Source organism: Dendropsophus ebraccatus, chromosome 10 (assembly GCF_027789765.1).
Source record: "Dendropsophus ebraccatus isolate aDenEbr1 chromosome 10, aDenEbr1.pat, whole genome shotgun sequence".
NCBI lineage: Eukaryota > Metazoa > Chordata > Amphibia > Anura > Hylidae > Dendropsophus > Dendropsophus ebraccatus.
This window is the reverse complement of record NC_091463.1, coordinates 48,293,571-48,315,810: the sequence shown is the minus strand read 5'-3', so window position 1 is coordinate 48,315,810 and position 22,240 is coordinate 48,293,571. Positions and strand designations below refer to the sequence as shown.

Sequence of the window (22,240 nt, the reverse complement as noted above, 5' to 3'; positions counted from 1 at the left end):
AAGGTACCGATAGAACGTATAGATCATGGCGCAAAAGATGACACCATAGACCAAAGGATGAAAAGCATTATAAGCATGTTCATAGAGCAATTATAAGGAACATTTATTTTCTTTAAAAGCCATCAAATAATATAAAAGTTATGCAAGCTGCCTATCGTTGTAATCGTACTGACTTGAGGAACATAGATAACATGTCAGTTTTACCATAGGACAAACGGCGTAAAAACGATCCCCCCCCCCCCCCCCCAATAAAAAATTTTTAAAAAAATTCTCGTTTTGAAGCTTATTTTATGTAAAAATTAAGCCTACCAATGCAAAGTAAAATTAGTGGTGCAAAAATTTAGGGCTCATGTGGGTCTGTAGGGGAAAAACTGCTATGGCTTTTTAAACACAAGGAGGAAGAAGCGAAAATGCAAAAACGAAAATTGGCTCCGTCATTAAGGGGTTAACTTACATTACGCAAGTGTTCCCAGAAAGGACCGGAGCAGTCCCAGGACTGGAGCAGTGGTAATCAACATCAGTGCTGGAGCCGGTGAGGTGAGAGTACGTTATTTCTATCAGCCTCCCCCTCTCCGGCACTTTTACAAAACATCGCCCTGCCTGGAGTTGTGGTTGTGTGTATATAAAGACGTTATTCTGTTTTGATGATGTTCTGTTGCTTATGTATCCCTTGGTTTTGTTCTATTATGGTGACAACACAATCATTTTTTTTCTAGACATTATTTGATGGTAATGATGTCACAACAGTTTCTGTAATCATTTATGTGTTCAGTTGTGATCTTGTCACAATTCTGTCTCCAACTTTCAGCAGACATCTATTGTGATGATATCAAATAGGTTTACTTTATTGCTTTGCTGTATTCTAATGTGATGATGTCATAATAGTGTATATCTTTATTCCTAGTCTATGTTCCATTGTTATGATATCACAATAATCTAATTATCTATTCAAAGGCCTTTAAAATTGAGATAATGTCATCCTTTAGTTTGTCTTTGTCTCTTGGCAATGTAGTATTATGATGTAGGTGTCTTTAATTGTTGTTTTGCGTTACTGTGGTGTACTGTGTGTTTGTGATGCTGTCACAATACTAACTATATTTATTTAAAGATTGTGCCCCATTGTGATGATAGAACATTTGTGTTTGTCCATTTTTGCTGATTGAAGACAGTAGACTGGCACTTGGAAGCAGCAAGTGGCTCAGTAGTGGGACTGGGCACATTCAATTAATGCATACAGTGTTTTAGGTATTTATTAAGGAATTAATGCTGTAAGATGTTGTTATATGCATATTATTATATGTTAGATGATATTGTAATTATGTTTAGTGAGTTTAGAGTGAGTTTAGAGTAGTAGAGAGGAGTTTCTGCTGAGAATCCCAACCCAGGGTAGAAATGTGCTCTTCTGGAACTTTAGAAGAAGAAGAAGAAGAAGAAGAAGATGTAGACTACTGTAGAATACAAGCCCCAGACTTTGTTACCTGAGTGCGAGATAGAGTACATAGGCTTGTAGCAACTTTGCTCTATCTGGATCAGTTCCTCTTATTTCAGGATACTGTCCTTCACTGTTAGAAATGTTCACAGCGTGGGTTGGGGTAATCTCTGACTTTCTCCTGAGTAGTTTAACACTGCATAACTAGAGTAAGAGTTGTGTGTGTAATACCTCTTGTGAGTGGTGGAGAAGAAAGTGCAAAGGATGAAAGGAGAATAGAGACCCCTTGTTCACTACCTGTCAGTAACTTACCTGACCGCGCTCCAGCGTCGTCTGGTCCGGCTGGAGCGCAGCGCCGTCCTCCTCGGCCGAGCCGGGTGACGTCACGGAGACCCGACGGCGTCCCTAGTAACCAGGGAAGCCGCGGGTCTCGCGTTAGTGTACGTCGCCCGGCCAAGCAGCTGAGTGCTGTTGAGCTCAGGCTGAGTGACGGATCGCTCTGCCACTCAGCCTGCAGCGCACCAGCTGCTATGTGTCTGGATTCAGGAGGCCGGACCAATCAGTCTTTGGTCCGGGCTCCTGATCCAGTATAAAGTGTTTGCAGTGTCAGCCTCTAATCGCTGGCTATTAGTTTGTTCTGATCCCAGCTCCCCAGTCCCTTGTATTCTGTCCTATCCTTTTCCATTTTGTCTTGCCTGGATTCTGACCTTTTGCCTGTCCCCTGACTCTCCGCTCGGTTCTGATTTTGTACTGCGTTGCTCGTTTGGTTCCTGACTCGGCTAGTTGACTTTCCGCATTTTGTTTGTCTGTCTGTCTGCGTTTTATGTTCTGCACGTATACAGTATAGGGATTGTCTTCGTGGTTGTCCGCGACCGCCTAGGGTCGACTGAGGCAAGTAGGCAGGTGACAGTGGGTGGGGTCAGATTTAGGGCCCACTGTCGAGTGTGTTGTCTTCACCTGCCGATCGTGACAGAATAGCCAGCCTGTACAGTTTCGTGACGTGCACCAGGATTTCTATTATGGATCCTATGAAAGCATTGTTGGAGCAAATGCAGAACCTAAATTCTATGGTACAGAGCCTTGCTGAGCGGGTTCAGGAGCAGGAGGCTGCCCCCCGACAAGTTACTATGACCACCCCTTCCCCCCCTGAACCACCGGTACAACTCCCAGAAAAATTTAAGGGTGATAGAAGGAATTTCCGGACCTTCAGAGAGGGGTGCAGACTGTTCTTTCGACTACGTCCCCGCTCCTCAGGGGACGAGTCCCAAAGAGTGGGGATTATCATGTCACTGTTGCAGGGGCCACCACAGGAGTGGGCATTTTCTCTTCCTCCCAACGCCATAGAGTTAACCTCGGTTGATTATTTCTTTTCAGCTTTGGGGTTATTGTATGACGACCCTGACAGGACTGCTGTAGCCGAGCGACAGTTGACATCCTTAAAACAAGGTAAAAGGCCAGTTGAGGACTATTGCGCAGAGTTCCGCCAGTGGTGTATCCCATCCGGTTGGAACGACTCTGCTCTGCGCTATCAGTTTCGGGTGGGCCTATCTGAGCAGCTAAAGGACTGGTTGGTAGCTTATCCTCCCCCTGAAACGTTAGAAGAGACCATGACGTTAGCCATCAGGGTGGACCGTCGTACGCGGGACAGACGTAGGGAGAAAGGAATCGTTGAACTCTGTAAAACCCCTACCTCTTTTCTGTCTCCTTCTAAACCTCCTCCTTCCCCGTTACCACCTCCGGAGGAACCCATGCAGATCGGGGCTACCGATGCGAAAACTAGACGGGCCCATCGTATGCAACATAATCTGTGTCTGTACTGTGGCAAAGCTGGACATCGTGTTCGGGAATGTACTTCCAAGCCTGGATCATCGCCGGAAAACTCCAGCGCCTGAGTGACTATCGAGGGGGTCACTCAGGCGCACAGGTACCACTCGATAAGAATAAATTAATGGTCCCCATCTCACTATGTTTGGGTGAGAAGTGTATTTCGGGAATGGCCCATGTGGATTCAGGGGCATCCGCTAATTTTATTAATTCCGGGTTTTGGTCCAGTTTGGAGGTATGTCCACTTCAGCTTAAATGCCCGCTGAGTATTACTGGGGCGGACTTTACACCACTGGCTCAAGGTAGAGTGAAATATATCACTCCTCCTCTAGAAGTAAAAGTGGGGTCGATCCATTCGGAGTGTCTTGATTTTTTGGTTATGGACAATTTGTCTTCCAATGTTATTTTAGGTTTGCCCTGGTTGACCCAGCATAACCCTGTTTTTGATTGGGCAAGCAGAGAGCTCGTCCAATGGGGGCCCGGGTGTGCTGCTCACTGTCTTTCTTTAAATTTAACAGGATGTTCTTCATTAGAAGGGGAGATCCCCGAGTTTCTGTCTGATTTTGGTGATGTTTTTGATGAAAAATCGGTGGATGAACTACCCCCTCATCGTCCATACGATTGTGCTATCGATTTGGTTCCTGAAGCTAAATACCCGAAAGGGCGTATCTTTAATTTGTCTAGACCAGAAAGGGAAGCTATGCGGGATTATATTAAGGAAAGTTTACATAAGGGTCACATCCGTCCCTCCTGTTCTCCCCTTGGGGCCGGATTTTTCTTCGTAGGTAAAAAAGATGGTGGATTACGTCCCTGCATTGATTATCGGGAGCTAAATAAAATCACCATTAAGAATCAACACCCGCTCCCTTTGATTCCAGATTTATTTAATCAGATTGGGGGGGCCCGGTGGTTTTCTAAGATCGACCTCCGGGGGGCCTATAATTTGATTCGAATAAGGGAGGGTGACGAGTGGAAAACTGCATTCAATACCCCCGAGGGACACTTTGAATACCTAGTCATGCCCTTCGGGTTGTGTAATGCGCCTGCAGTTTTCCAACGCTTCGTCAATGATGTGTTTCGTGAGTACCTGGGTCGTTTTGTGGTGGTGTACTTGGACGATATCTTGGTTTTTTCTCCAGATTGGTCTTCACATGTCAATCATGTTCGCAGAGTTATGGAACTGTTAAGACACAATCAGTTATTTGCGAAGTTGTCGAAGTGCCAGTTTGGTGTTCAGGAGGTCTCTTTCCTGGGATATAAAATCACCCCTAGTTCTTTTGGTATGGATCCCCTTAAGGTGGCAGCCATTGAAAAGTGGGAACGCCCCAGGAATCTTAAAGCTCTTCAAAGATTTCTGGGTTTCGCCAACTACTACAGAAAATTTATTAAAGGCTTCTCAGTAATTGCTAAACCCTTAACTGATCTCACCAGAAGGGGTTCCGATATGGATAACTGGACTCCTGAAGCCATTCTGGCCTTCGACAAACTCAAAACATGTTTTTCTGTCGCTCCAGTGTTGATTCAACCTAACTTTGAATTACCTTTTATTGTCGAGGTAGACGCATCAGAGGTGGGTGTAGGGGCTGTCCTCTCTCAAGGTCCCGTAACACTCACTAACCTCCGACCCGTTGCCTACTTCTCTAGAAAGTTCTCCAAGACCGAATGCAACTATGATATTGGCAATAGAGAGCTCCTTGCCATTAAGTGGGCATTTGATGAGTGGAGACATTTTTTAGAAGGGGCTAAACATAAAATTAAAGTTCTTACCGATCATAAAAACCTCGTTTATTTAGATAAAGCCAAGCGCCTTACTCCACGGCAAGCCAGATGGGCATTGTTTTTTGCACGGTTTGATTTTGAAATCACCTTCAGACCAGGGTCCAAGAATGTAAAGGCAGATGCGTTATCTCGTAGTTTCAGTGTTAAAGAGGTCCCTGTAAGAGAATCCGAAACCATCTTATCTCCTGGGGTGGTGGTGGCAATTCTGCAGCCCGATCTGGCTGCTCAGGTGGTTCAGTCTCAGTCCATGGCACCTAGAAACACCCCGGAAAATAAACTATTTGTTCCCCCTAATCTTCGGTTGAAAGTGTTGGAAGAAACACATTGTTCAGTACTGGCAGGTCATCCAGGTATTGCTGGTACCAAGTACCTACTGTCTCGTCATTACTGGTGGCCATCCTGGGCTACGGACACTAAACTGTTTGTAGAAGCTTGTGAGATTTGCGCCAGGTCCAAGGTTCCTCGCAGGTTACCGGAGGGACTTCTTCAACCCCTGCCTCTGCCTGCTAGACCTTGGACCCACATCTCCATGGATTTTATAACTGATTTACCACCCTCTAAGGGTAAAACGGTGATTTGGGTGGTTGTTGACAGGTTCTCGAAGATGTGTCATTTAATTCCTCTCGGCAAACTGCCCAATGCTCGTACTTTGGCCTCTCTTTTTATTAGTCATGTCTTACGGTTGCATGGGGTACCAGAGAATATCGTGTCGGACCGGGGGGTACAGTTTATATCTAGATTCTGGAAAGAGTTTTGTGGTCGCCTAGGTATATCTTTGTCATTTTCTTCAGCCTTTCATCCACAATCCAATGGACAAACGGAGAGGGTAAATCAGTCACTGGAGCAATTCTTAAGGTGTTTTGTTGCAGGCTCACAGGAGAAATGGAGAGAATACTTACCATTGGCTGAATTTGCCCTGAACAATCGTGAAAGTCAGTCTCTAAAAATGTCGCCGTTCTTTTGTAATTTTGGGTTTAATCCTCGTTGTTCTTCTGTACATGCGTCCGAATCCACTAATCCATCCGCCGAAAGAATTTACAGAAAACTGTGCACAGTTTGGGCCCAGGCTCTGCAGAACCTGGTTAAAGCCCAAGAGAATTGTAAAAAACAATCTAATAAAAGACGCATATCTGGCCCTGAGTACAGGGTAGGTGACAAGGTGTGGCTCTCCACTAGAAATTTGAAATTAAAGACACCATCTGGTAAATTGTCTCCAAAATACATTGGTCCTTATCCTATAGTAGAAATCATAAATCCAGTTTCATTTAAGCTGCTGTTGCCTAGGAGTCTTAGAATTCACGATGTTTTTCATAAATCTCTATTGAAAAAATTTGTTAATCCAGTGATTCCGTCTGCTCCTCCCGCTCCGGTGATCATTCAAGGTGAACTGGAATATGAGGTGGAGAGAATTCTGGATTCTCGTCGGGTTCAGAGTTCTTTACAATATTTAGTTCATTGGAAAGGATTTGGACCAGAGGAGCGCACTTGGGTAGCTAGTAGAGATTTGCATGCATCACGTCTAGTTAGACAGTTTCATCTGCAAAATCCATCTAAGCCTGGTCCCTTAGGTAGAGGTCCGGAGGCCCCTCCTGAAGGGGGGGGTAATGTCAGTAACTTACCTGACCGCGCTCCAGCGTCGTCTGGTCCGGCTGGAGCGCAGCGCCGTCCTCCTCGGCCGAGCCGGGTGACGTCACGGAGACCCGACGGCGTCCCTAGTAACCAGGGAAGCCGCGGGTCTCGCGTTAGTGTACGTCGCCCGGCCAAGCAGCTGAGTGCTGTTGAGCTCAGGCTGAGTGACGGATCGCTCTGCCACTCAGCCTGCAGCGCACCAGCTGCTATGTGTCTGGATTCAGGAGGCCGGACCAATCAGTCTTTGGTCCGGGCTCCTGATCCAGTATAAAGTGTTTGCAGTGTCAGCCTCTAATCGCTGGCTATTAGTTTGTTCTGATCCCAGCTCCCCAGTCCCTTGTATTCTGTCCTATCCTTTTCCATTTTGTCTTGCCTGGATTCTGACCTTTTGCCTGTCCCCTGACTCTCCGCTCGGTTCTGATTTTGTACTGCGTTGCTCGTTTGGTTCCTGACTCGGCTAGTTGACTTTCCGCATTTTGTTTGTCTGTCTGTCTGCGTTTTATGTTCTGCACGTATACAGTATAGGGATTGTCTTCGTGGTTGTCCGCGACCGCCTAGGGTCGACTGAGGCAAGTAGGCAGGTGACAGTGGGTGGGGTCAGATTTAGGGCCCACTGTCGAGTGTGTTGTCTTCACCTGCCGATCGTGACACTACCACTGTGCAATATACAAGTGCATATACAAATAATAGCGACATCTAGTGGTAAAACTTAGGTATGACTTCATTACCACTTCACTTAGAGTACAGGCTTTTGCCTGTTCACACATTGTCAAAAAAAATAGAAAAGGCCGCCGCCTTTTCTATTTAAAAAGATGTCCGTTATTGCCATAATGTAATTGACTTCAATGCATTGCATTGAAGTCAATGGAATGACGGATGTCCAATGCATACAATGTATAAAATCACAGACGTTAACTACGTGGACGTCAAAATAATGATCATGTCAGTTATTTCAGATGTCTTTTGTAAACAGTAGACTTTACAATTAAAAACCCAAAGGCCATTTAGACCACCTAAACTAGAATATGTACCAACTGTGCTAAAGGGCGGCCAAACAAAACGATGGACGTAATTTTAAACTCAAAATGATGGATGTCATTTTTTGTTTTAAAAACAGAGAGGGGAAAAACGTGTGAACTAGCCGAGGGAGCTTTCTCTTCATACCCTATTCACTCTGATGATACAGCTCAGGCTCCGCTTGGTGCCAGTCTTTGTATGCAGCCATCCATACATGACTGCCAATCAGACAGAGCATGTGACAATACACATCACTGTGCCTCCTCCTTAGCAGTACACTGGGCACAAGCATGGAGCGCGAACACTGTGGAGGTGCTGAGTTAATATACAAAACCAATCTGTAAAAGACACAAGAAAATAATTGCTGGACATATGTCTTTTCTCAATCTTAGTATGTAACCCCCTTTATGGCATCCAGCGACTCACATTGTGGACAGGGCTTGTGTAGTGAGCCAGTTTCATTGCATATAGAATGTTGTGGTGGAACTTACGCCTCCTGGCAAAATATGAAAACAAGCTCTTATTTCCAGCATTGGATACGTTAATCATTTTATGCCTTCCAAGGTTCTCTTCCTACAGCTAGCAGGAAACCTGGATTGCTGCTATCTGTAATATCCAATTTACAGCTCTAAACAGCTGTTAAATTTTGTAATTGCCGTCTGATTCCCTCCTGCAGTATCAACTGAAAAGATAATTGCTGTGAATTTACCATATATTGAAGGCTTTATAAAAGACTTATAAAATATGCAGGTATATGGGAAACCATACATGCCATGCATTTTGTATATACTTTAAGGGAAGGTGTCATCAGAAGACCTAGTTTTTAAATCAAGTTCTGGAGATCCGTGTCCATGAGGCTTGCTGTAAAACATGTCACCAAATGCTGTTAAAAACAGTGTAGGCAAGATGGCTGCCTCCATAGTAATGTACTTAAATGAAAATAAATACAGTCAGAAAATAGAAACAGATTAAAAAGAATGAACATGTTTCAGTATCTGGCTCTAATCACTAAAAACAAATCCAGGGGATACACTAGCTTTAACCTTAAGGGTGCCTTCACACCTACCGGATCCGCAGCGGGTCTCACTTCTGCGGATTCGTAGCAAGAACCGCTGCGGATCCGGTACCATTCACCCCTATGATAGCACATACTCGCAGAGGGATTGACATCCCGCTGTGAATATGTGCTTTAACCCCTGCTGTCCGCAGCCCCGCCGCCGCATCCCCCATCCCCGACCACATCAGCCCATTCCCGGCGCATCCCCCCATCCCCGGCCGCATCCTGCAGCCTGCCGCCGCACGCATCCCCCCATCCCTGGCCGCATCCCGCATCCCACATCCCCGCATCCCCCCATCCCCGGCCGCATCCTGCAGCCCGCCTCCGAGAGCATACAGTACCTGCTCGGCGGCAGGTACTGTATGTTCTCGGCGGCGGGCTGCAGGATGTGGCCGGGGATGGGAGGATGGGGGGATGCGGCCGGGGATGGGGGGATGCAGGCGGGGATGGGAGGATGGGGGGATGCGGCCGAGGATGGGGGGATGCGGCTGGGGATGGGGGATGCGGGCTGCTGGATGCGGCCGGGATGGGCTGATGCGGCCGGGGATGGGGGATGCGGCGGGGCTGTGGACAGCGCGGGGGGGGGGGTTAAAGCACATATTCACAGCGGGATGTCAATCCCCCTGCGAATATGTGCTATCATAGGGGTGAATTGATACTGGATCCGCAGCTGATCTCGCTGCGAATCAGCAGAAGTGAGATCTGCTGCGGATCCGGTAGGTGTGAAGGCACCCTAAGGCTCTATTACACTAAACAATTATCGGACGTACTTGGCTGACTACTGGCCATTCCGGACAATAATCGTTTAATGTGATTGTGCATGGTAAAAGACCACGATCAGCCGACATACACAATGTTGGCTGATCATGTTGAAATATGCAGATCATGTCAGTAATGGTCTGCTGCTAGTTGCTCCACACAATATTCTGCTGTCGATGACTTCAATGGGCAGCCCGGATGATCTAAAGATCATCCACCCCTCCCGCTGCTCCCCATGGCCCCTGCCGCTGTTCTTTACTCACTGTATGTGCGTGTAATAGTACAGACACTGAGCAGGAAACAATAGGGAAGCGAACACTGACCTGACAGGTCTGCGCTCGCTTCCCCCCCTTAATATAATGCTGTTTAATATGGCTTATAGGGAGGAATAATGCCCAGTTAGGTCTTACCTGTGTACCTCTATGTATTATGTGGTTATCGTTTATTTGCCATTGTGCAGTGGAAGGAATGGCAGCAGATATTTCCAACAATAGTGAAAAGTTCAAGCCACACCCCTTTACTAATAGAATTTTGTATTTTAGAACTGCCACCAATAAATTACATATAATTGTGAGCATTGAAGTAGCAGCTGCACACTCTGTGTGTGTATATATATATATATATATATATATATATATATATGTGAGTGTGTATGTGTGTATGTGTGTGTCCCGGCTTATGGGCCTTTCTGGGAAATAAGGTTACTTTACTGACATGTAAGGACTGAGGCATTATTTTCTCCAAATGTTGCTGCCATTCTCCTTGAAAATATAACACAAGGTTCATTTCTTTTCTGCTTATGCACACATATTCAATCTTTTCATCATAATAACATCTCTTAATATACCAATTTAATCCAATAATTCCCCCTTTGCCAGTAGTAACTGCAATTATTTAATTGTTATGCTGGATTCCTTCTAACCAGAGAGTAATTTAAGAATAAATTAGACGCTCTGAAAAATTCTGCTATAGAAATGTTAAAGGCATTGTTTTGCAGAAAGAATGTGGCTGCTTTCTTCCAAAAACAGTGTGGCGCAGTGTCTACAAACTGCATGTGCTATTGCAGCTCACCTTACTGGAGTTGAGTTGCAATACCATACTCCACAATCCAGGTGTGGTCAAGTTTTTTTTTAAATTCCATCTTTTTGTAATCTAGGAAACCCCTTTTAGGCTATGTTCGCACTACGTAAAAGTACGTCCGTTGTTGCCATCGGCAACAACGGACGTACTTTATGCGCCTGTGAACACTGCCCTATCTGCTATGGGATCCCGACCGGAGCGTATACACTCCGGCCGCTTGCTTCATTGTGTGCTGTGGAGTGTTCTGATGCGGGCGTGCGCTGATGCGCCTGCATCAGAACACTACGGCCATAAAGATCATCCGGCCGGTATGCAGTATCGGCCGGGATGATCTGTGCAGAGACCGGCTGTTCTGTGACCCGGCCGGGGTCACGGAACGGCTGCTCTCTTACAGAGTGTGAACATAGCCTAATATTGCAAGTCAAACCATAGAACGTCTGAAGGATCACTATCGTTATACAAATGAAGCCCAGTAAATATAGCCCTGTAAGAAATCACAGAATACACATTGTGGCCTTAGTCTAAGTATTCCTGATACTATAAATACATTAATCTGACTTGTCTCTTCTGAATTGGGCCCTTATGCATGGATGCCACAGAGAAAGTTTTCTCTCATCACAATAAAATGCCACGTGTCTGTCTCTTCATTTCTAGTTAATAAAAGTATAAAAACCCTTCTTAGCCTGTAATAAATTAAAAACACTGCATAGATATTGCCTCCACAAGTGTCAGTAATTACAGTATGAGGGATGAACCCAACTCATGGATAGACATTGGTAGCTGCTGTGGCCAAAAGACAAAGGACTCACACAGTAATAGACAGGATCAAAAGGAAAAGAGAAAAGGATGAATAATAGTGCCATCACAACAGGAACCAACAGGAATATGGTTAAATGAATTTGGTCTCCTCTAATTTCCCTCTAGCCTAGTAACTGAGCAGTTGTGGTGTTCTAGACACTAACAATCTGGGCAAGAACATCATGTGAAGCAGCCATACACCAGACTGTAGAACAGAGATAGGGAATCTTGGCTCTCCAACTGTTGCAAAACTACAACTCCCATCATGTCCAGACAAGCTTTAGCTGTCCAGGCATACTGGGAGTTGTAGTTTGTCAACAGTTGGAGAGTAGGGATGGTCAGAACCCTCCGAAGTTCGGGTTCGTATGAACCCGAATGCTCGGCATCAGATTCCCGCTGTCTTCCACCTCCGTGGAGCGGGCGGATACAGCGGGAGGACCGCCAGGAAAACTGGAATACAGCCTATGGATATGGCTCTATCCTAGTTTTCCAGGCGGTCCTCCCGCTGGATCCGCCCGCTCCTAGGAGCGGGCAGACAGCGGGAATCATTACTGAGAGTTCGGGTTCGTACGAACCCAAACCGAACTCAGTTCGGACCATCCCTACTGGAGAGGCAAGTTTCCACACCCCTGCTGTAGAGTTTAATCATTTGTGTAGTCTTTTCAGAGCACACATTTAGGGAACTCCAACTGGAAGTGGCAGACCATTGCTTTTCCTGATCATCTATACATCATCTATACATCATCATCTATGCGTAATAAAAACAATATTCTTAATAATCCCCTTTCCCAATACCACCCTATGCCTAATATACGTGTTACGTGTATAACCTATCTTGCACCCTTTCCCTGTTTTTTTCTCATTCTTATCCGCTTTGAAAGTGTAAAAGCCTCTACTCTAGGTCCACTCAGACCACACTCAGTTCCCTCTCCCCCCTTGTAGTCACAGGACATGTGATGTCCTGTCTAGGGGCCAGGTTAGCTGTCTATTGACTTGGTAACCCAGCCCCAAGGAGACATTATCTGCATAATCTCAATGCACCTGTGCTGCTTCCATAGACTTACATGTGTCCCTGAGCCCTGAGTTTTTGTAATATCAAAAAAGTTACAGTTCTATCTCAGCTTGCTGTCAGTGATTGCAGGCATATGTACCTGTCTTTGTGTCACAGCTCTGCATATTGTAAGTATTACGGGTGTTTTTAGAGTGTGGATGGAACTAGCATGTTTTCATTCACAGTCATCAAGCAGAGATCTAAACCTACACTACACCCCCAGTAAACAGATGCCTGTTATGCAGCATATAGCTACACCATGCGTGCGTCAGCTTTGCTACATCATCAGCTAGTATGGAATACATATTGGGGTGATGTAATGCAAAATCAGTGAAAAAACAGTGTTTACTGTGTTTACTGTGCAATAGTGACAGCAGTGGGCAGGAAAGAGAACTAAGGGGATGAGTACACAAACGGATGAATCAGGGAAATGCATGATGGGAAATGTAGCTTCCTATCTTGGTTATAGATCTTTTTTACAAAAACTTGTAACTCGGGAATGGCAGCAGCTAGAAAGACAGGCGGCTCAAATTACTCAGGAGGGCTTGGTGAGTAAGACCAGCTAGATTTTGATTTTGATTTTTTCACTTCACAGGTAGATAAACCTTTTAATATGATTAATGACATCCTATCACTGTCCTTCCCACCCTCTAATGCCATAAGCTAAGGTTGCACCCTGTAACCTTTAGGCTTTGTTCCCACACACTATTTTGCTCAGTAATTGGTCAGTATTTTGCAACCAAAGCCAGCAGTGGATTAAAAACACAGAAAGGCTCTGTTCACACACTGTTGAAATTTAGTGCATGGCTGTCATTTATTGGCAAATAATTATCATTATTTTAATTAAAGGGGTACTCTGGGAAGGAGACTTTTTTTAACTATGGGGGGGAGGGCTGGATAAAAACAATGACATCCACTTACCTCCCCAGCTCTAGCTCATCCAGCTCCAGGCCGTCATCCAGCTGCTCTGGTCCCCGATTCCACGTCCGCTTCCTGGTCTAAGACTGGGCTTGAGATGTGATGTTTCAGGCCCGCTCAGCCAGTCAGTGGTAAAGGCGGGACCCTGCTTCAAAGGCTGACTGGCCAAGCGTGAACTGTGTAGGGTACAAGAGGGGGCACTGTTACTGTTTGGGGCACCCTGAAGGTATTATTACTGTTTGGGGCACTGTTTGAGTAGAATAATTGTGTAGTATATGACATTTGTCTGGCAAATTGTACAGAAATTAGTTGAAAGTAGCCAATGTGGCTGGAAAATGGAAATGAATGATGAATGATTTCAATCAGGGTTGTCACTTGTTAGCCCCTGAATGTAACTATAGAGTGACTTCACGTGCTACTTTAACCTTTTTTATATCTTTATCTTCCCTGTGTCCCCTTTGGTGATGCCTTTCTGTGCTGCTAGGGGTGGACTCTAAAAGCTAAGAAGAAAGAGTTAAGTTACAGCAGATGCTCTGGTAATTTTTATACAGACAGAACACTATTTCTGTTGGATGCTCTGCTGTAAACAGTGACTATACAAAGAACTAGTAAGGAGGAAGGTGACTGAGCATGTGTGTCCACCAGACTCAGCTCCTTAGGTGGGTGTGATATGCATCATGAACACCAGGTGGCACCATACTATGTAATTTGTTTATAGGTTGGAGTTAGAGATGAGTGAACATCAACTCTAAGCTCATGAGGTTCCCTCATCTCTAGTTGGAGCTCATGAAGCTCACGAAGTTCACTCATCTCTAGTTGGAGTTTTATTTAGATTAACATAACATTCTTCATGGAATAACCCCTGCATGTTTATTTTAGTAGTGCTTGTTATGTTAATTTTGAGGTTTGGAATTCTCCTTATGACAACATCAATCTTTTTCTAGATTAAACCAGTTTCATACCGGGGGGATTTACTAAGAATGACATTTCATACACTGGTCTTAAGTAAACCCCATCAGGGTACCATTGAGCCTGACTTACCTGCCTGTGCGGCAGCATTAGGTGTCTACTATACTGTATTTTAAACTGCCAGAAAAGGCACTGCGTAAAGAATCCTTAAAGGGGCTTTTATATGGTCATGTTTGATATTTATGGTATGATGGTGAACTGTAATAGAACTGGGGACTGTATGAACATAAGAAGTATATTAATATGACCTACTCGTATCATCTCATTTCTATACATGACATGAAGCTATGGAATCTTATGTGATGTCAGACACAGTGTATATAAATACATTGAAAAAAATATATGACCCTTGCTTTCAACAAACTGCTCCACATGTAAGGAGCTTGTAAACCATGAACCAAAACTGGTGCATTGCGTCAAGACAGATCAGTGGCGGCCTGATACGTAGACCTCATTAGCTAGTACAGAGTACCCAATGTTGTCCACGGCAGCAGCTTCCCTGTCTACTGACGGGATTAACCATTAAACTGCTGCAGGTTTATTATAAAGGCAATCCCTTATATAAAGCATTGATGATGCTGTAGATGTATGTTGATGAATTAACCCTTTCAGTATATTGTTTCCCTGAAAAGTCTCAGTATTCTAGGATTCTCCCATCTTTAGCTGTTTTTAATGCATTTTTTTTTTTGGGGTGGAATGCAGACATTTCTTTATTTGGCTAATTTGATGCTAAATATACTAGTAGTTCAATGACCCTATGCAGATATAAGAACATTATTGTTAGCTCTGCATGTCTTTTGGTATTTGGTATTTAACATAGGCATTAAATAGACAGACCTCTGAGGGTCAGGGATTCCTCGCTCTTATTATTTCTATGGAAACTGTTGTCAAAGAGGAAACTGTATTGACTGCAAGATAGAGAAAAAAAATTGTACTCTGCAGCAAAATAAAGGACAAAAGATTGTTTAATGACGCAGGAAAGGTTGCTGCTTTAACCCTGTCAATGACAGGCTGCCTCACAATAGGTGTCTGGGCTGCGTGCGTCTGGTGGGTTAGGGTTAATGAACAGCTCAAGCCTGCCTGCACCGATGACATCATTAACATCTGGGGAAGACGTCACTAGGAAGGGGTAAGGCATGAGGCACATGGGCTCAGCCCAATCCCTGACTGATGGGAGCTGCCATTTTCTTACAAATGCATTAATGTGCAGGGAAAAGGCAGACTGGATCCTCTGTCATGTGGAGTCTGGGAAAGAAGGAGTTAAATGGACATTCTAATGCAAAGTCCACCCGGTGCAAATGATGGCGTAACTGCGGAACTGTACATTTTTAACCCTATCCATTCCAAAGTACACCGTTTAAAGGGAAGCACACGGATCAATGGGCACAATGATGATATAGGTATAAGGATGGTGAAAATACTATCACTATAAATAATAATAGCAACTATGATAATAATAATAGTACAGTATGCTGTTTTATCATGCAATATGTGCACAAAATATATTGGAAAATAATACATAATAATACATAAATGCAATATTTATATGCTTTATAGGAACAAATAAATTAAGTGCATACACAGGACTGTATGACCTAAATGCAGCCAAGGTAGATTTTGCAGACAGATACATATTGGGATTCACTATGTAATATTGCTCTATTAGCCATGGTGGCAAGCACTAATGATAGAGGGTAGGGACAGTGTGAATCCCCCAGTGAATGTAGAAGAAATGCTGCTAGCTTGTAGGAGCTGACCCAATGGAGGTGTGTCCCTATACAGGGAAGAAATCTTATGAATGAAATTCCAGAGGTGTGGTGTGTGTGCCCCTGTATGTGTGTGTGTGAGTGTGTATGAGTGTGTGCCTATTATTATTCTGCTCACAGCCCCTTCTGATTCACAGACTTGGGAGCTGATCATGAATATAAGCGAACACTTTGACGTCAGAGCTGAGATTTCTCAGCAGACCCAATGGGGCAAGAATATTAAGTGCAAGTCAAAGCCACTGCTATCTGGGAGCAGTATTAGCAATGTTAACCAAGGATTGAGCCTTAACAAGCACTGCAAGGACTAGCACAAAGGGACAGAGCTGGAGATCATAGAAGGAAGGTAGGAAGACTGCATTTCTACAAGTGTATGGGTGTATGCATATGACCCTGCTAGAAGTGGTGCCTTATAGGAGCATCTATCTATCTATCTATCTATCTATCTATCTATCTATCTATCTATCTATCTATCTATGTAATTCTTTAGTTATCTATGTCTATTGGTTACTTGCATTATATCTGTAAATTAAATACATGTAAGATTATACTATACAATGTTATTCTAAGAATAGAAGCTATTGAAAAATGTTGAGCAGGTAAGATGATTCCTATAAGCTCAATAGTGTACATGTGCCCGACACACAATTGTAGATATTTATAACTACTTCTGTCTATCTAGTCTTCTATTTATAGGTCTATGTCTCTATGACTTATTTATGCATGTATCTATCTATCTATCTATCTATCTATCTATCTATCTATCTGTCATCTATCTACTTTATGTATATATAAATATATATATATATATATATATATATCCCCAAGAATATTTATAAAAAATGCATATATGGATGTAGTTAAAAATAAATGTATTTGTATAAATGTACCTGTCCGTTTCCCTATCCTATTGTAGCTATGGATAAATAAAGTGTATATGCCACACATAACGTGCAGGCTGGCACAGCTTATGACGTGGGTAGCCCTTGCTTTAGCAGTGTGATATTCAGGAAGGCTGTGCATGCTGTCGGCTATAAGTACATTGATCCGGCACTTTGTGAGCTGCAGTATAGGCCCCTCTAGGGCTGCTGGGTCACTTGATAGAGACATCTCACATGCAGCGAAAAGTCTATTGTGCACAGGGATCACTAATCTGGTGCAAGGAAGGAAAGGATGATCAATGATAATTAGATATTGGATTTGTGTGTGCAGGTGGCATGAAATTTATGCTGCGGTCACACCGCATGTCTCATACGGGTAGGAAGAAATGGCCTGCAGCTACTGTCAGGAGCATCTTGGAAGCAGAGGGATATCTCGCATTCTAATATCCTGAATAGACAACATGTTAATGATCTGCCTCCAGTGAATAGGGATCTATTATAGCCTTACCTTAGCGAAATCCTTTGTGATCTGTTTGATCCAGAGGAAATATAGATAGTATCCATTGTTAGCTCTGGGTAAACACATATATCCAGGGATGTGATATTTCAGCAGAGAGGGTTGTAGCGTAGCTTATCGTGGGATCTATTGTTATTACGATAATATATCCTATAATTTTCAGCTTCCATGAGCAGCCGAAGCCAAAGCATAAACTGTGTAATCATCTCTGTAGGAACAGGCGTACACATGCTTAAGGAAAAGGCAGCTTCTCACAGCTCACCTTGGCTGATGAGGAAGGAGACTGCATGAACAAGGGCATCCGAACCTACAGAAGAAAGGAGAATTCATTGCCCATTCATGAATGGTTAGGTATCTCGTATGTGAAAGAATGAAAGAAAAAGTGCCTATGTGAAAGGCTTGATAATAACTGCTTTGGTATCACAATGGATTGCCATGGTATATATTACCTATGATAGGATTGTAGCTGGTTTCTATGTAAAACATGAGGCTTTGTTACCCTCCTAGCACAATGTTTGCTTGTTATCCTGTCATTAGCATACAAAGCTATCTATGGGAATGCCTCATCATGACATTGATGATTTTAACTCTGTGTTTCTATTTTATCATTATTTTTTATATTTTCTGTCTCTTTATGTTTTCTCTGACATGCAGCAATGCTTCACCAGCCTGCATCCGCAACTATGGACCACCTCCTGTATCTCCACAACTCTTCCTCCAGCAGGATGTCACTCCACAACTACGACCCATGGGATACCAACACCTCCACCGTCACCACGTCTGATCTCTCCCCAGATGATTCTGTCAACCCGTGGGACATTATCCTTTGTGTAACAGGAACAATCATGGCGTGTGAAAATGCAATAGTGATAGCTATACTGTTCTATACGCCCACCCTTCGTTCCCCCATGTTTATACTCATCGGCAGCCTGGCGCTGGCTGATCTCCTGGCTGGTGTGGGACTCATTGTGAATTTCATAGTTATTTATGTATTTAATAATGAAATGGCTACGCTAAGTTCTGCCGGGCTGCTCTTAGCCTCTTTCTCTGCCTCTGTCTGTAGCCTTTTAGCTATCACAGTGGACAGGTACTTGTCTCTCTACAATGCCCTTACATATCACACAGAAAGAACTCTAACTTTCACTTACTTGATGATAATCCTGGTATGGGCCCTTTGCATCTGTATTGGCTTATTACCCATCATGGGGTGGAACTGTGTTAGGGAACAGTCCTCCTGCAGTGTCCTGAGGCCAGTGACCAAAAACAATGCAGCTGTATTGGCGGTGTCCTTCCTCCTGCTCTTTGCCTTGATGATGCAGCTGTATCTGCAGATTTGCAGGATTGCATTCCGCCATGCCCAGCAGATTGCAGTTCAGCACCAATTCATGGCCACATCTCAAGCCTCCAGCACAAGGAAGGGGGTATCAACCTTATCTCTCATACTGGGCACCTTTGCACTATGCTGGATTCCCTTCGCTGTGTACTCCTTGGTTGCTGACTCCAGTTACCCAATGATATACACCTACTCGCTGGTCCTGCCAGCTGCCTGTAATTCTGTTATAAACCCTATTATTTACGCTTTCAGAAATCCAGACATCCAAAAGTCATTATGGCTTGCTTGCTGTGGTTGTATGCCACCCAGTTTCTTATCCGGACCTAGAACTTCCAGTGATGTATAGGGACTTGAAGTGATATATTTGAAAACAGACTGTGCCAAACTGGGGAAGAAGATAAAAAGATGTCAAATATTGCTTTATTTTTCCAATTGATACCCAATGTATTGCTTTAAGACATGCAAGGATGCGTTTAGCAGGTTCTGTTCCAACAGGTTCATCAGCTGGCACTGTTGACATGGTAGATAACTTGGCATACCCTTCTTGTTTTTTTAGTTTATTATTGTATATAACATCCATAATACCATCTCAACTGAGTAGTCTGGATCAAAGTTAAAACATACTTATGAGATCTTCCCCTTTATAGGCCTCATTGACAATTTGCACCCAAAAACTCATTGAAGAGATGTTATAATAGAGTTTGTATTAAATGCACTAAAACCAATGAGTTTTTTGGGTCCATAAAGATTTTTTTTTAAACACAGCATGCTTTCTGTAAGGTGCCCTCTCTCTGGCGTTATTCACATAGACTTCGATGGACTTGAAAAACGTCAGAAAAAAAGCATGTTACAAATGCATGGAAACCCAAAAAAAACTCCACGAAAAACACTAAAGCGCACAATGAAAAACCTTTGAAATTCTAGCACTTTTTACAAGGGAAAAAAAATAACTCTTTGAAAACATGTGTATGTGCGTAAAAGAGGCCTTACTGTCCAGACTGTTCAGTTAACAGAGGACTATAGAATATATCCATGTTTTGTCTTTTTGTTTTGGCTTTTCAAACCGAAGGATGCCCACAGCCTTTACCCTCTAGTGCCAGCCTAGCCAGTCCACTAGTCTGGAAATCACAGTTCTATAAGCACATTTTGGATTTCCATAAGCTGATGTATCAGTGCAGACTGTATTTCTGATATGCTGTGTGTATAATGCTAAGAAGGTTGGTTTGGTTGCAATGGTAAACATCATATCAGTGTTATAAGACTATAAACAGTATAGCAAAATTGTTCTTCAGAAAAATGGGTCATGGTCATGTAAATGCAGGTTGTCAGTGGTGGTCAAAATGGAAACAGCAGAATACCTATTGTTTTTGCACTGACATCCCCTGTTGTGTTCAGTAACATAGTTGCAATTTAAAAAAAAATGCTTATGTTATCATCCATGCTACGGTACATCTAAGGCTAGGCTCAGAACATGTTTGGGGATAAATGTTTAATGTACCCATAGACTTTACCCATATTTTGCCATCATTGTCAAAATTGTATACAGTAATACTTGATCCCCAACCATGTAGTGATCCCAGCTTAAGCATGTTATGTGTATTACCTGATGTTGGACCTAGGTAGGGTATCATCAAAGGGAATTTTCCTCAAATTTCAGAATTAGCAACTATGGTGCATGCTTCAGCAGTGTAAGGGTATGTTCACACGAGGGAAAATACAATGCACAATTTACACTGTTTATTTATAGGGGGAAAATCCTCAGCATATTTCAGTGCCAGTAAAGTGCCAAATAAATTTTAGGTCCCTATAGCACAGGGAATTATTAACCAAAGAGGCCAATATCGCCCTATGTAATAGGGCTAGTGATTAAACAAGCAAACAACGTCTAATAGGGAATGTGTGGCTGACAGCTGATTTGAGGAAAAAACTGCACAACTGATTGAGCCTTGTGAAGGCCCTGTAAATGAGTGATGATCATTGCGATCACAACCGATCACTGAGATCCCCTGTGATCACTAAGATCAGCTCTCATTTACAGACAGATTTTAATTCGGCAACAAGAAATTTTATGTTGCATATCTACTGCCAATTTTTAGAATTATTTCCTTGTTGACTCCCATTGTAAAATCAAAAACTGCAGTAAATCTGCAATTAAATGTATTGCTGTAGATTTTGCTGTATATCACATGAGGACTTTTATCAGAATCTTCAGGGGAAAATCTGCAAACAATCTGCAATAAATTCTGCAAGGTCTGATGCAGATCTGCTGCAGATTTAACTGCAGAAATGCTGAGGCTTTTCCGCCTGCAAATCTAAGCTGTAAATTCCCAGCATATCCATCTTTGTGACCATATATTTACTGGTTTCTATTTAGGGGCAGTAGTGTCAAAAATTCTATAATTAACTTGGACCAATCACTATTGAAAGGAGTTAGAAAGCATTGTCCCTCAATCATTTACAATAAGGATCAGTAACTTCTACCAAACTGAAAGTATTTATAGTGCAGATTAGTGTTCTTCCTATAGTAGCCAATTTAATTAGTAGCATTATGAAACTATTTGCTATGGCAAATCTTATGCTGGAGATCTTGATGGAGAATATTATGTTGTCTTACAAATCATGTTGGAAGCTATCATAGTGGTTTATCCTTTTGGAGCAAGGACATGGATCATGCTGTCCTTCAGTTTTTGCAAAACTACAATTCCCATCATGCCTGGCCAACCAAAGCTTTGGCTGCCCAGGCATGATGGAAATAGTAGTTTCATAAGAGCTGGAGAGCTGCAGGTTACTTGTCCCTTAAATGAACTTTGGCTGCAGAAACCCATTTCCAATGTAAGGGCCAGTTCACACTGAGGAATCAGCACTGAATCAGCGAGGAAAGTGTTCCACCTCTGGCAGAATTCCACCCAAATTCATTTTTCATTTAATCAAATTTACTCATTTTTTCCAAAAATTCCACAGTGTGAACTGCAGAGCGCAAATTCCATTGAACTTAATGGAATTTGTCTCTGCACTATATTTTCAGGCAGGATTTTCAGTGAGGAATCAGCAGGGAAATTCAGCACTGATTCCTTAGTGTGAACTGGCCCTGGAAGAAAAAGTGTCTGTGTGATATATCAAGTCTGTTTGCCATATTGGTCTACTAGGCATTGCTCCTGCCTAGCCAGAATCCTGATCCACACTGATGAGAGGTAACACGCCGAAACAGCTGTATGTGAATGAATATTTGGCCTTGGTATCTCCCTGGTCATATCATCAGACTAGTAATTGAGTTGGATATTGACTGAAGGGGCCACTTAATATGGTGGTTTCCTTACAGGGGCCATCCCTTTGCAAGGTCCTTCCCTAGACAGATATCTGACTAGTCCCATGTTTTGAGACTGGTAACTGAGCCTAAGCGGACTTTTTTGCATATCTGCATATCAAGTGACAAAGA

General features: G+C 43.3%; 1 protein-coding gene across 1 annotated transcript; it reads left to right on the top strand.

The window, feature by feature from the left end:
* The first annotated feature begins 18,127 nt into the window (after nt 1-18,127).
* On the top strand, nt 18,128-19,150 carry LOC138802892 (G-protein coupled receptor 12-like). The gene has a single exon (XM_069986616.1). It carries the CDS (start codon nt 18,128-18,130, stop codon nt 19,148-19,150), a length of 1,023 nt encoding a protein of 340 aa, XP_069842717.1.
* The last annotated feature ends 3,090 nt before the right edge of the window (nt 19,151-22,240 follow it).

What these genes read in the sequence shown, in the direction of transcription:
- LOC138802892 (XM_069986616.1), top strand. Translation starts at nt 18,128, where the DNA reads ATGCTTCACCAGCCTGCATCCGCAACTATGGACCACCTCCTGTATCTC.